Here is a 13,667-nt window from a genome sequence, read left to right on the forward strand (position 1 = left end):
TTTCAAAAGCAGGAGGCGGATGGATGACCACAGCACGTGCCAGAGATGATAAAATGCTAGGTTTATAAACTGAGATGAAAGCTCGGATTTGGCAGCCTTGAAAACAACTGTAGATTCCCCCCCCCCCCATGCATAATTTACGTCTTTTCTGTTCCAACATCTGGTGCACTTATTTAAAACTCTACTTCTCCACATTTTAAATAGATGGGTTGGTTTGTTGGATAAAGAATGGGAATTGGGATTTACTTACATTAGGCAATGGATCAACATCAATACAGTCAGATCATAGCTTGTGCACATTTAACCTGTGCAATTGCAGCTTCACATGCTCTGCGGCTGGCCAGCTGATGCCGCACAAGTTAAACGTGTGCAAGGTGGGCTCTCAGAGTTGCTTCCTGGGCTGTGTGATCCTCCCGCAAGATGACATGGGAGCCTGCCAGAGCCTGTTAAGCAAAGCCTGCTCAGCACACAGGCTTTGGAAAGGCAGGGGTGGCGGCATGGAGGTGCTTTTAGGGGTTTTCTTACTATACACACAATTTCCTGGAACACAGCCCCCATGCAAACTGTGAGCTGACTGTAGTGATGGAATTGTCAAATGTAGGCAGGAAAGTAAAGCCATTCTCAGCTCGAGATAGACAATATGCATTTTAAACATTTTCCCCTGGCCTTTCCATACCAGCCATAGATAACACAAAATTGTTGCAACACAACAGATTGACTTCGCCCCTGGAGAAACACTCCACTTTCTCTTGACACAGATGGATGCCAGCAACAACAATGAAATCTATACTGCAACACACTTACTATCAAAGAGACTTTCTGCTTCATTCTGAAGCCATTTTTTGTCCTTTCTTGAAGCTGACTATAGGATACAATGGTGAAATCTTGAATTTTAGTGTACCTGTGATTGGGCAGTAGAAGGTCCATTCTGAAACGCAAGAGAGAAACATAGGAGGTGTTCATGATCTTTCTTTCTTTGGGTTTTGGTTGTTCATAAGCATAATAAATACGTAATCATTACTGAGCCAATGCACATTCCTTAATGGGAACAATTCCTGCTGAAATGAATGAGTTGGGAATGATGGGCAGCTGTTGTTTACGCTTATTCCAAAAAGTTTCCCTGCTTTTAGATTATTATCTAGATGTTTAGTCTAATGCATGACCCAAGCATTAGAGAGATTATGGGATAGGAGAGCTCATGGCATGGCAAGGCAGCTACCGGTTATGGGATAGGAGAGCGCATGGCATGGCAAGGCAGCTACCGGTTATGGGATAGGAGAGCGCATGGCATGGCAAGGCAGCTACCGGTTATGGGATAGGAGAGCGCATGGCATGGCAAGGCAGCTACCGGTTATGGGATAGGAGAGCGCATGGCATGGCAAGGCAGCTACCGGTGGCAAGCGTTCTTCCAGTGTTAATTGATGTCAATTAGGCTGTTGTTTCTCTTAAAATTAATTTATTAATCATTTTCTATCGTTCATCAAAAACATGTTTTAAAGCATTTATTATGTTAATATCAAATATATAAAATGTGCAGACATTTGGGAGCTTTAAAATTCCACTCTGCTGTTTCAGTATAGAGTCCTTGCTAAATTATTTGTTTCTTTAACTAGAATTCTGAAAGAATGTGGATGTTGAGAAAAAAGGAACAAAGAGAGGCAGAGATAGGATAATAAGCTACCTTGTAAAAATCTCACAAATCGTAAAGGAATGTATAAGACACTGTTGCTAAATAAATATTCACAGAAAATTACTTCACACTACATTTGTTGAACATTTTAATCAAGAAGTGCATTCACTGGATCCAGCAGACAAAGGGATGTGTTTTTAAACATGAGTTGACAAAGAGTTGAGGCATGCATAAGCAATTGGACATGAGAAAAACCAAAGAGAATGTACCTTCCACCCCTAAGCTGTGGGAGGCTTCCTATTTAATTCACTGAGATAAACAGGACATTGAGTGGGAATTTAAAATGAATTGGGGGCACTTGAAACAAAGATGTTCTTAGACTGCCAGCCTCTAACCATCTACAATGTACCAGTGCTTTATTTTTATTTCTGAGAACTTCTCTGGACATGATATTAGATTTGCTAGCACTGTTATTTCAGAATGGGGCAATTCTATTAGTGGCGTTCTGGTTTGTGCCAATATTGCCCCATAAACTTGCAGATCAGTTGGGCTGTTGCTTATTCACCCTGTGCTGATTGTACCCTGCACTGCTTTTATACCTGTGCCAGCAGGTACCGATATATAAGACTAGAAAAGAGAGAGTAGGAACAGGCTGTACCAAATCCATTGCTCTATGTGTGAGGTGCGAAAATGTGTTTTGTATCTGTCACTCTATATATGCAGTGCTTCTGAACCAAAATCTGCATGGCATCAGTGCTCAGGTTTGTTCCAATCGTTTTCCTGTCTGCACAGCAGGTGTGTGTGTGTGTGAAGAAAATCACTGTGAAAAACAACAGCCCAGGGTGTCCTTTCTCTGCACTGCCGATTGGGCAGAATCCAACGATGATTGTGTGCTGATGAAAGGTGTTCCATCAGCGGAAAGTGGAGGGGGGATTTATGGTCATTCTGTGGCCCCTCAATGCTGGTGAGGCCAAAGATGATCCTGTTGGGGGAGGACTGGGAAATGGCCTGGATCTCAAGACTCCAAAGCCATTGTGAAGCTCCAGGATGCCCAAACTAGGGGGAGATATAGACCACATTCTGAGCTGGTCTAAATCTCCCTCTCCTTTCTTCCAAACTCTTTTTAAAAACTGTGCTAAGTGGATAGAGGAGTCTCTGGCTCTTCACTTTTACTCTGCCAGTGAAAATCTGGCATGGCAGCAGATAGGCAGATAGACTACATTTAGAGATCAACCCAGCTCCCCTGGGATTACACCCCAAGAAAACCATTTTCACTGAAAATAGGAGGCAGTCTTTGGCTTCAATTCTATGGTTCCTGGAAGGTCATTGCTGGGGCATAGTATTCTTCAGATCTGTAATGAAAATGATATATAGATGGTATATGACCCCAGTCAAACTTGCAAAAATATACCACCTGTCTGACAATAAGTGCTGTAAATGTAAAGAGAGTGAAGGAACATTCTTTCACCTCTGGTGGACCTGCCCTAAAGTGAAGGCTTTCTGGGAAATGATCTATAATGAACTGAAAAAGGTATTTAAGAATACCTTCACCAAGAAACCAGAGGCCTTCCTTTTGGGTATTGTCGGCCAAGGGGTGGCAAAGAAGGACCGAACATTTTTCATGTACGCAACAACAGCAGCAAGGATACTCCTTGCGAAGCACTGGAAAACTCAAGATCTACCCACACTGGAAGAATGGCAGATGCAACTGATAGACTACATGGAACTGGCTGAGATGACCGGCAGAATCCGAGACCTGGGAGAGGAGAGGATGGAAGAGGATTGGAAGAAATTCAAGATTTATCTACAAAAATACTGTAATTTGATTGAATGTTAAGCAGGATGCTAGATCATAAACAATTGAGCACCACTAAATTAGATGATTTAGGATGATAAGTGAGATCGAGAAAACATAATTTTTTTGGAGAATTATTAAATTATAAATAAATAGATGGGACATAAGAATGCAAACAAGATGATAAATTGCTGGTAAAAGTTTATAACGATGAAAGTGGGAGCGGGAGATGTGAGGGAGTCCAAAGAAGATGTGAAACTATGTTATGACATATGCTACATTGTGTATTATATATATTTGTATTTTAAACCTTAATAAATATTTATTTTTTTTAAAAAAATAGTATTCTTCAGATCTCTCCAAGGAGGGTGAGAGAGTTCTCCATTTAGTGTATAAGTTTGGATCTCCTTATCTATCGCTGTGTCCTTCCTTCAGCCAGTGTCCCTTCAGCACTGGAGAGGGCAAAAATGAAGTGTTCGGAGAGAGAGACTGTGGACCCACAACCATCCCATTCACCCAACACATCCCCAGAACAGGAGACAAACTGCACTGCAGTTTATTTCCCTCCCACTGGACCCAATGCAAGATAAACTCTCCCCCACCATTAAAGAAGAAGAAGAAGAAGAAGAAGAAGAAGAAGAAGAAGAAGAAGAAGAGGAGTTTGGATTTGATATCCCGCCTTTCACTCCCTTTAAGGAGTCTCAAAGCGGCTAACAATCTCCTTTCCCTTCCTCCCCCACAACAAACACTCTGTGAGGTGAGTGGGGCTGAGAGACTTCAGAGAAGTGTGACTGGCCCAAGGTCACCCAGCAGCTGCATGTGGAGGAGCGGAGACGCGAACTCGGTTCCCCAGATTACGTGACTACTGCTCTTAACCACTACACCACACTGGCATAACCCTTTCCACCTTTTGCCCCACCACACCAGTGTGGGCCCAGCAGGTTGTGAGATAAATCGGGTTGTTCGCATTTGGTTCTCCCTCCCTTTTTATTATTTGCTTTCAGTTCTGTTCTGTTCAATTCATTTCACTTTTAACTGGTATACCACCTCCCTTCTATATTACTATGCACAAGGTGGTTTACAAGCTGAAGAAACAACAAAATATAAAAAGATCACACAACTGATAACCATCTGATCCAATACTGTACAAAAAAGTCATAATAAAAACCTAACTTTAAAATAAACAGCTTATATCAAATAAAGTAATATTCAACGATCCACCAGAATATAATTGTACACATGGACTGGGAAAGGCTCCTAAGACTGGAGAGAAGGGTGAGGCAGATGGAAGAAAACATTGCCTGATGGCCAGCACAAAATCGGTCTCCCCTCACAAGTGTATTGTATGCAATAGTTGATGCCAGGCCTTAATATGTAAAATACTGGAGTCCAGGGGCACCATCTCCTATGGGCCAAGCCCCCCCCCCCCATGTTCAAATGGGGCAGAGGAGGCCAAGCACCCAACTGAGCATGGCACAGCTTCAGTGGCTGGGTCTTCCTCTTCCTCCTGCCATGGAGGGCAAGGAGCAGGGAAGCAGCCCCCGGCCCATGGGAGGAGGGGGAGGGGGGGAGGAGGAGGAGGAGGTGGAGACACTGGCACCACTGGCCATTGAATCCATGCTGCCACCACTTTTGGCTCAACCCCAGCTCCTCTGTACGTCCTGACATCACACAAGTGACAGCCCCCCACCCCAGTTGTCCTCAGAAGTTGGAGCCTCTGCTGGAGACAGTCTAAGATCCCTACAGTTGCTGAACGGGAATCAGAGCTGTGTGAGCATGCCGCAATCACTATGTGTGTGGTAGTATCCTAACATTAAACACAATGTGCTATAAGCTGTGAAAGGCGGCTTCCTCAAGGATACTCAGAGTTACATAGGCACCATATTTTTCGCTCTATAAGACGCACCAGACCACAAGACTTTTTGGAGTTTTTGGAGGAGGAAAACATGAAAAAATATATTCTGAATCCCAGAAGCCAGAACAGCAAGAGGGATCGCTGTGCAGTGAAAGCAGCAATCCCTCTTGCTGTTCTGGCTTCTGGGATAGCTGCGCAGCCTGCATTCGCTCCATAAGACGCACACACATTTCCCCTTACTTTTTAGGAGGGAAGAAGTGAGTCTTATAGAGCAAAAAATACGGTAAGTGAGGACAGGGCATAGCATGGGTTGCCTGTGCCTGGGGCAGGGTAAGTGTTGTGCACCCCTGGTAGACTGGGCAATGGTCAGTCGCTTCGCTGGCCAGCATCTAATCAAGGCAGTCCCTCGCTCCTCAGTGAGTGGCGGCCTCCCCCTCCCTCTTGGCTCAGGGATGGGGCACGTGTCTGTGCCCCAGCCCTGAAGGCCTAGCCCAGGTGGCCCAGCATGGCTTGCCTCCCAGCAGCTCCATGGGGGTGCAACCTCATAAATTTTCACCTGGGGCCATGGCCCCCCATGCTACGCCACTGAGTGAGGATGTGGACCTGAGCTCACCACATCCAAGCCCATCACTCACTGCCCCACCAGTGGCTTTCATATAAGCTTTAGCCAGCCACGGGTGCTGTGCCTCTCACTACAGCCAGACATGAGAAAGAGTCACTGTCTCTGCACTAGGAAAAGTTTTGCTTGCTGAGTTTTTTGCAGCTGCAAGCCAGGCTGGTAGTCAGCTGGCAACACTGCTCTCACATTTCCCACACGAACACATTTCTCCTTCATCTTTTTGCTTTAAAGCATTCAACTAAGTGCAAACATACCCCGTGGATTTACCTAAAATTAAAGTGTTGTGAATTTCATTTCATTCTCAGAATTAAAATTGGATCCTCAGTATCAATTACTGCTTTGCTGGGTTCTGCTGAATAAATCATTAAAGGCAAAACTTTGGTATACATTACATCAACACCAGCTTTTCCCAGCCTCTGCCCAACCCTGATTACATATTAACCTAACAAAAATGTCTTACTTTTTGGTGAGTCAAATGTCAGATGACAGATACTGTTATTGAATGACTGCACATTTTAGATTGTGAATTATGAAAATAAGAATCAGAATTTGGTTTTAAATGCCTTTAATTCTACTTAACAAAATTAATGCCAGTTTATAGCAAGTACTCTAATTAAATTGTTTTTGTGGACCATGCTAAGATAATACTGCATAATTAAGCACATAATCCATCTAAAGTTAAGGCGCTTTCAAGGCTCAAGTTCTATGCACACATTTGAGAGAAAGCTCTACTGTTGTCAGTGAGACTTACCGTACTTCTGAGCATGCATGCAAAAGATTGGGCTAAAGATCTCATTACTGTCAATGTGACTGTTAAGCACTAAAATGAGACTTAAAAGAGTCCAGCCTTGGCTGGATTTTGTGCAACTGCCTTTAACAGCAGCTTGATGTGCTAGCATTAGCAAGTGAAAATGTGTATCTGTGCTGGGAAAACCTTCACATCCCAATTTGTGCTGCTAAAGTAACAGGAGCCAGCCAGGATATTAGAAAACAAACAAACAATCAGATAACCCTGTTGGACATTATCTACTTGCACAGTGTTTAGTTATCACATATAATTACCATTTTTGTTACAATGTATTGGCCCCAGCATTGTTTAGCTTTTACATTAACTCACTGGTGACTCACATGGCCAATGATGCTTTCCACCCCCCCAAATTAGCAGGCCGATCTCTGAATGTTCTTCTGTATGCGGATGACGCCACACTTCTTGCCAGATCCCCTATTGGACTGAGGAGAATGTTGCAAGCTCTACATGAATACTGTGATCAGCATGAGCTCCAACCCAACTATGCTAAGACCATGATCATGGTCTTCTCTGCCCGACCGAGACTCCATCAATGGTCGATGAACGGGATCCCCCTAGAGCAGGTTAACTGCTTTAAATATCTGGGACAAGTAATACGGTCAAATAGGTCTTTCCTGGCCCATAGAGACTATATAACAACTAATGCATCTAAAGCAGCCATCCAGATTAGATCTCTATATGCTAAGAATCAGGCTCAATCAGTGAAGATTGCTTTGAGACTCTTTCAAATGAAAGTCCTCCCCCTTCTTTTGGTGGGCATCTCTTTAGGCTCCCGTAGGGATTTTTTGAAACTGGATTCTATCCAAACGCAATTCCTTAGAGCCATTCTTAGGATTCCCCCCTCGGTAGCGGGTGCGGTTATGAGATTAGAGGTCGGCTGGCAAGCTCTACGGTATGTGGCCTTGAAGACGAAGCTCTGGCTATGGCTCAAGTTTTGTTTTAAACCAGTGGGTATTGCCCCCTTGATACTGAGGGACGATTTCCAATCATCGTGGGAAAGGGAGGTCATTAACGAGGTTCAATCCTGCGGATTGTCTCACCTTTACTTTGAGTCTATGACGTACAATCAAGCTAGAGCTGTGATCTCCCGGAGACTGAGTGACATTGCCAGACAAGAGGACATAGCCCAGGTAAAACCAGGGATGTTCCTAGGGGACCAGATTTATCGGACCATACCAGCCCCCTACCTTGCAGAAATCCACTATGTGGAATACCGCAGACTTCTTACAGCGGCTAGATTAAATCTCCTTGACTCTGCGATATTGTGGGGAAGGTACAGGGGAGTACCATATGCCCAGAGAACCTGTCATTGTGCCATGGGTGTGGTTGAGTCCACCGAACACATTCTCTTGACTTGCCCTTCTTATGCAGAGCTTAGACAAAATTTTATAGACCCACTCCTATGTCAATTTAGCTTCCTACCCGGAGAAAACCAGGTTTTACACTTGCTGAATAATGTCACTAGAGCTATACCTTCCTTGGTGGCCAAATTTCTTTTTTTAGCTTTTAAGCGTCGCAAGACTATAATTGACTGTATTGATATGGGGCTATCTGTTTAGCCCATTTTAGTGTTGGCTAAGTTCTAAAATCTTCCTGGATGTTTTAACTGTGTATTGACAAATGTACTGACTGACGGTTGAATAAAAGGTTGATGAATGCCTCTGCACTAGGAAAAGTTTTGCTTGCTGAGTTTTTTCCATTCTATTGATGGAAGAGACAAGCTATAGTTAAAGGTAAAGGTACCCCTGCCCGTACGGGCCAGTCGTGTCCGACTCTAGGGTTGTGCGCCCATCTCACTCAAGAAGCAGAGGGCCAGCGCTGTCCGGAGACACTTCCAGGTCACGTGGCCAGCGTGACAAAGCTGCATCTGGCGAGCCAGCGCAGCACATGGAAACGCTGTTTACCTTCCCGCTGGTAAGCGGTCCCTATTTATCTACTTGCACCCAGGGGTGCTTTCGAACTGCTAGGTTGGCAGGCGCTGGGACCGAACGACGGGAGCGCACCCCGCCGCAGGGATTCGAACCGCCGACCTGACGATCGGCAAGTCCTAGGCGCTGAGGTTTTACCCACAGCGCCACCTGCGTCCCTAAGCTATAGTTAGTTATAAATAAATAATAAATGGCTCTACCTTGATCCTTAACATTACTCAATGCATGGATGTCTAAAGATGATGAGGAATGGGGAAACAAGGAGCCTTCATTATATTGATAATATTTATTAAGGCTTTCCAGATAATAATAAATGTGGATGTTTGTTCCTGAAGCAGAGTTATCTTTTAGGTTGCTAGGACCCCCAAGAAAAATGCAAAAACCCACATTAGGGAGCTCTTTTTTGTTTCCTGTCAGAAAATGGGGGGGGGGGGGGATAATGTTTTGTTTGTTACTATGTAATGCATTTTATGTTTTTACACTGCCTTGTGATCTTCAGATGAAGGGTGTTGTTGTTTAGTCGTTCAGTCGTGTCCGCCTCTTCGTGACCCCCTGGACCAGAGCACGCCAGGCCCTCCTGTCTTCCACTGCCTCCCACAGTTTGGTCAGACTCATGTTTGTGGCTTCGAGAACACTGTCCAACCATCTCGTCCTCTGTCGTCCCCTTCTCCTTGTGCCCTCCATCTTTCCCAACATCAGGGTCTTTTCCAGGGAGTCTTCTCTTCTCATGAGGTGGCCAAAGTCTTGGAGCCTCAGCTTCAGGATCTGTCCTTCCAGGGCTGATTTCCTTCAGAATGGAGAGGTTAGATGAAGAGTGGTATATAAATATAATAATAATAATAATAATAATAATAATAATAATAATAATAATATATTCTGGGAAGCTTTAATGCTGTTCCCCGGGGCTTTTTCATCAAGCTGGAGGGTGAACAAAACCAAAATTATAAAGGGGAGGGAGAGAGAAAAATATTGGGCAGGTGGTGAAGCCATCACTCTCAAAGTTCCCGGTGTTCCCAACCAAGCAGCTGAGCTGATTCTCTGTAGCAGCATCGAAGCATCTCATTCCTGTCGTCGAGATGAACTTTTGCGGGGTAAAGCCCGGCACATTTTCGGCATATCCCGCGGGGACCCCCCCACAGTAGTCTACTTTTTTAAAACAACATCATCGCCCCCCCCCCGCCTCGAACCAGCCGCTCCCCCCCCCCCACAAAGTACCTGCTACCGAGCCAGAGACAAAACCAAGCAAAGCAGGACCCCCCCCCCGCCTCCCCCCGGCCCAGGGGCGCCGCTGGGGGGTCTTCCTCCGCGCGCCCTCCCCGCCCGCCCCGCCTCCGGTTCCCTTCCTGGCTCCCGGCAGCTCCAGCTCGGCGCGCGCGGGGCGGGGCGGCCCGTCCTGGCGGCCGCCCCTCTCTCTCCCCTCCCGCTCCCATTCATTTGCTCAGCCCCGAGAGGAGCGAGACGCTGCCGCCGCCTCTCTCGCGTCCCGCACGGACGGCGGCGCAGCAGCAGGTGAGTTGCCGCGCTCCGCCGCCCCCGAGGGGGAGACACCAAGCCGGGCTGCGGGGCCCTCGGCGCTTCAGCCCGAGCGGAGGGGAAAAAAGGAGCCGCCCCGCCCCGTTTCCCCGGGAGCGCCTTCCTGGGCGCCTGGCTGCCCCGCTCCGGGCGCCCCTCCGCGGCAACGGGGCTAAGCTGAGAAGCCCACGAAGCGCCCTGGCCGCCTCGCCGGGAGCAGGAGCCCCCGGTCCTCCGCCGCCCCCTTCCCCTCGGCGCCCGCGCCCGGGTCCTGGGCTGCTGCCTGAGGGGCTCGCCCCCCAACATTTCCTTGCAGGCGGGGGGGGGGGCAGGAAGACCCCGCCGCCTCCGCCGTTGGTGTCCGGACTTTCCCCGGGCGCGCTTGGCCGAACATCCACCTGTTGCGGCGGAGCCCAGGCGCCCCGGGAGGCTGGCCGGGGGCATCGCTTCCATCCTGCGGACAAAAGGGCTGCCGCCCCGTCCGACCTCCCCCCCCCCCCCCCCAAACCAGGAGCAGCTCTCCGGGGCTCGAGGGCTTGGCAGGCCCTTCATCTCCTCTCCATTGGCGCCTCAGCCCCCAGCCCTGCTTGGGCGGCTCCTAAGTCTGGGGGGGGGGGCGCTCACGCGGATGGGCTGCCGCTCCCCGGTTGCAAATGGAGCCCGTAAGGCCACCTCAGAGACGCCCCTGGGACCCAGTTGCCGCCGCCTTCCCCGCCGTGTGATTAAACCTCGCACTACTTTGCGGAGCTGATTTGGAGCCCGGACTAGATCACTGGTGCAAATGGAAGGGCATGGAGAACAGTTTCCTACTTCACGCTGGCAGCCAGGACTTAGTTGATTTAATGTCTTATGACATCACAGTCGTGTCCATAGCAGCCACAGGTGTGGGGAGACAGGATTGTGAGTAATCCAGCAATCCTAACTCTGGCTGCATCTGGAGCCCTGCTGCTCCTGGGGTGAGGGGGGCAGGTGTGGGGCGGTTTGTTTCTGCTGTCCTAGCTGTAGGTTTGTGCAGCTGAGAGAGCAGAGGATCAGGGCCTTTGGGGATCCGCAGGACTTTGAATCCAAAGTCAAGACTTTGAATCGGGCACAGCAGTGATCAAGCCCTCCTGGCAGGAGAGGCTGGTGGAGGCTCAGCTGTCTTGTCTTAATCGCCTCGGGCAGCACAGATCAGGAGGTGAGGATTGCTCTATAAGCCTAAATTTTGAACCATATTAGTTTAGTTTGATGTATAGAGCTGTGTTTTAACCTATAAGAGAGCTTATTGTTTAGGGCTGTATTCTGCTGTTCGCTTCTAGCTTGATTTAGGACATTGCTTCCCCAAGGGGGCTTTACTGCTCCCTGTTGGGCAGTGGGATTACTTAGGGGGCGCTGAGAAGCAGGGGGGCACTGAAGGTGATAAGGACTATCAGACTTTGGAAAGTTGACAAAACTGGATCCGACTTTGAAAAGTTAGTATCACTGGCTCAAGTTGATCAGTTTTGCTGAATTAAGTAAACAAAATAGTTTTATTTGGGTTTTGAGTGAAGGTGAAATTAATGGTTACTATTTTGAATGTTATTGTGTTAATGTCTTCCTTAATGGGCCATGCAAACTGCTATTTTGAATAATGCTTTTTATAAGGTAGGGTAGTGGACCCTGGGGATGAGTTTATGGAACCAAAGTGGCAGTGATCCATGAAAGATTTTAGGAGATATGAGATGGGAAAAGCTTTTTATCATATAGTTTATTTCAGATGTACTGAAGCATTCTAGACATGGAATGGAAATCTGATACAGACCATGCTGGACAAGACTATGTTATGGGATTTCCCTTAGCATAGGGACAACAGTGGCCAAGCTCTCCTGGCAGGTATTCATGTAGAGGCTGGGTAGCATTTTGTAGTCTAAAAAAAAGCAGAACAATACATTTGGCACCAGTTTGGCTGCAGGAGTTGTCAGAAGGCGGCATACAAGGTGCCATCCAACCGTCTTAGGGACTCCACTCTGAATTTGTGTAAGGTTTACTCCTTAGCCCTGTCTTCTCCTGAAGATGTCCCACAAGGCACGTATATATTGCCGAATATACCCATATTTCGAATCCCCGCGGCGGGGTGCGCTCCCGTCGCTCGGTCCCAGCGCCTGCCAACCTAGCAGTTCGAAAGCACCCCCGGGTGCAAGTAGATAAATAGGGACCGCTTACCAGCGGGAAGGTAAACGGCGTTTCCGTGTGCTGCGCTGGCTCGCCAGATGCAGCTTGTCACGCTGGCCACGTGACCCGGAAGTGTCTCCGGACAGCGCTGGCCCCCGGCCTCTTGAGTGAGATTGGCGCACAACCCTAGAGTCTGGCAAGGGGTACCTTTACCTTTACCTTTATACCCATATTTCAGCATAGCTGACACAAGCTAGTATTCTTATTTAGCTGGAGTATTGTGTACGCACATGTGCCCCCCCCCCCCGTTTTCTTGATTAGGCAAAACTTGTTGCTCAGTGAGACACAGGTCTTTGTCTAGCAAACTTCCCATCCAGTCCTGGCTTTCACGCCTCAGCTCTCCGGGGAAAGGGCATTTGTCTTCCCAGAGATGCAAGATCTTGCTGGAAACGGGCGCCACTTCTCCACTGACTGCAGGGCGAGGGAGGCACCTGCAGGGGCTCTGCATCTTGTGCCGCCCGAGGCAGCTGCTTCACCCCACCTCATGGACAGGCTGGCTGTGCCTGTGATCCCAGGAGAAACTCTAGCAGTTCTGAGAAGCTTTCCTAGTTAACTATTAGAGAATCAGGGAGAGCATGTGGTTGGCATCAAATGAACCTTTCTTTATGTGTTGGTAGCGGTCGTCTTGTTGAAAGGAGAATGTTTACAGAAAGAATTCCCAGGCATAGCACTGACATGTGAAGAACCTGAGAATGCTGAACAAATGCAACTGTAGAGCATTAAGCTTCCTGTCTTGTTTGGGATAAAATCTGGGAAATATATATTCTTAACTGAATTTATTAAATGTATAGGGAGGGGGAGGTCAAAGGAAGTACTGTCTTATTGTTTTCGGTCTTTTTGTTTGTGCGTAGATTATGAAGTACAACTACCGTCCTGAATTCCAGAAACAGCATCACGTATTTACTACAGATTGTTTATTTCACTGTTAAAATACGAAAACCTTAAATCACTCGTTTAACTTTTAGTCACTTTATAGCAAACCTTAAATCACTTGAAACAACTGAGTGCTGTGTTTCTTTCTAAACTTTCTCTGAGATAAAAGATAGCTATAGTGAGAGTTAAAGTGAGATGTTTAAAAGTGGGGGGGGGGGGAAGGTTTCCTGAAAATGGTTCATATTGTTGTTGTTTTTTTGTATAATTGTTGGTTAAGAGAGTTAACCATTACTATCTTTCAGTGAAAAGTTTGAACTCATTCATGTGTTAGCAATCCCAATATTTGTACCCCAAAATGGAAATGGATAGTGGAGAAAGTACATAATAAGGTGAACAGAAATAAGGTGGAATGTAAATATTCACATGTATTGTGAATAGGTATGCAAATTGGTACTTA

The 13,667-nt window shown here is 47.0% G+C and overlaps 1 protein-coding gene and 2 long non-coding RNA genes across 4 annotated transcripts in view; 1 reads left to right on the top strand and 2 right to left on the bottom strand.

Moving 5' to 3' along the window:
- The window catches only part of LOC144325173 (uncharacterized), a 104,479-nt gene that overhangs the window by 78,067 nt on the left and 12,745 nt on the right, over positions 1–13,667 (bottom strand). The gene's annotated exons all lie outside the window — the stretch shown is intronic.
- On the bottom strand, positions 8,854–9,408 carry LOC144325033 (uncharacterized). The gene is made up of 2 exons (XR_013390318.1): positions 9,121–9,408; positions 8,854–9,089 (listed from the first exon to the last, which is right to left on the bottom strand). It is a non-coding gene; the product is annotated as an uncharacterized LOC144325033 (long non-coding RNA).
- PLEKHG4B (pleckstrin homology and RhoGEF domain containing G4B) overlaps positions 10,249–13,667 on the top strand; it is a 99,913-nt gene continuing 96,494 nt past the window's right edge. The window contains exon 1 of one of the 2 annotated variants that reach the window (XM_077917648.1): positions 10,249–11,031. In XM_077917648.1, coding sequence (XP_077773774.1) covers positions 10,939–11,031 — 93 coding nt within the window. In that variant the 5' untranslated portion in view covers positions 10,249–10,938. The remainder of the gene's footprint in view (positions 11,032–13,667) is intronic. The other variant, XM_077917647.1, reaches the window with a different exon arrangement.

The sequence above is a fragment of the Podarcis muralis genome, chromosome 13 (assembly GCF_964188315.1).
Source record: "Podarcis muralis chromosome 13, rPodMur119.hap1.1, whole genome shotgun sequence".
NCBI lineage: Eukaryota > Metazoa > Chordata > Lepidosauria > Squamata > Lacertidae > Podarcis > Podarcis muralis.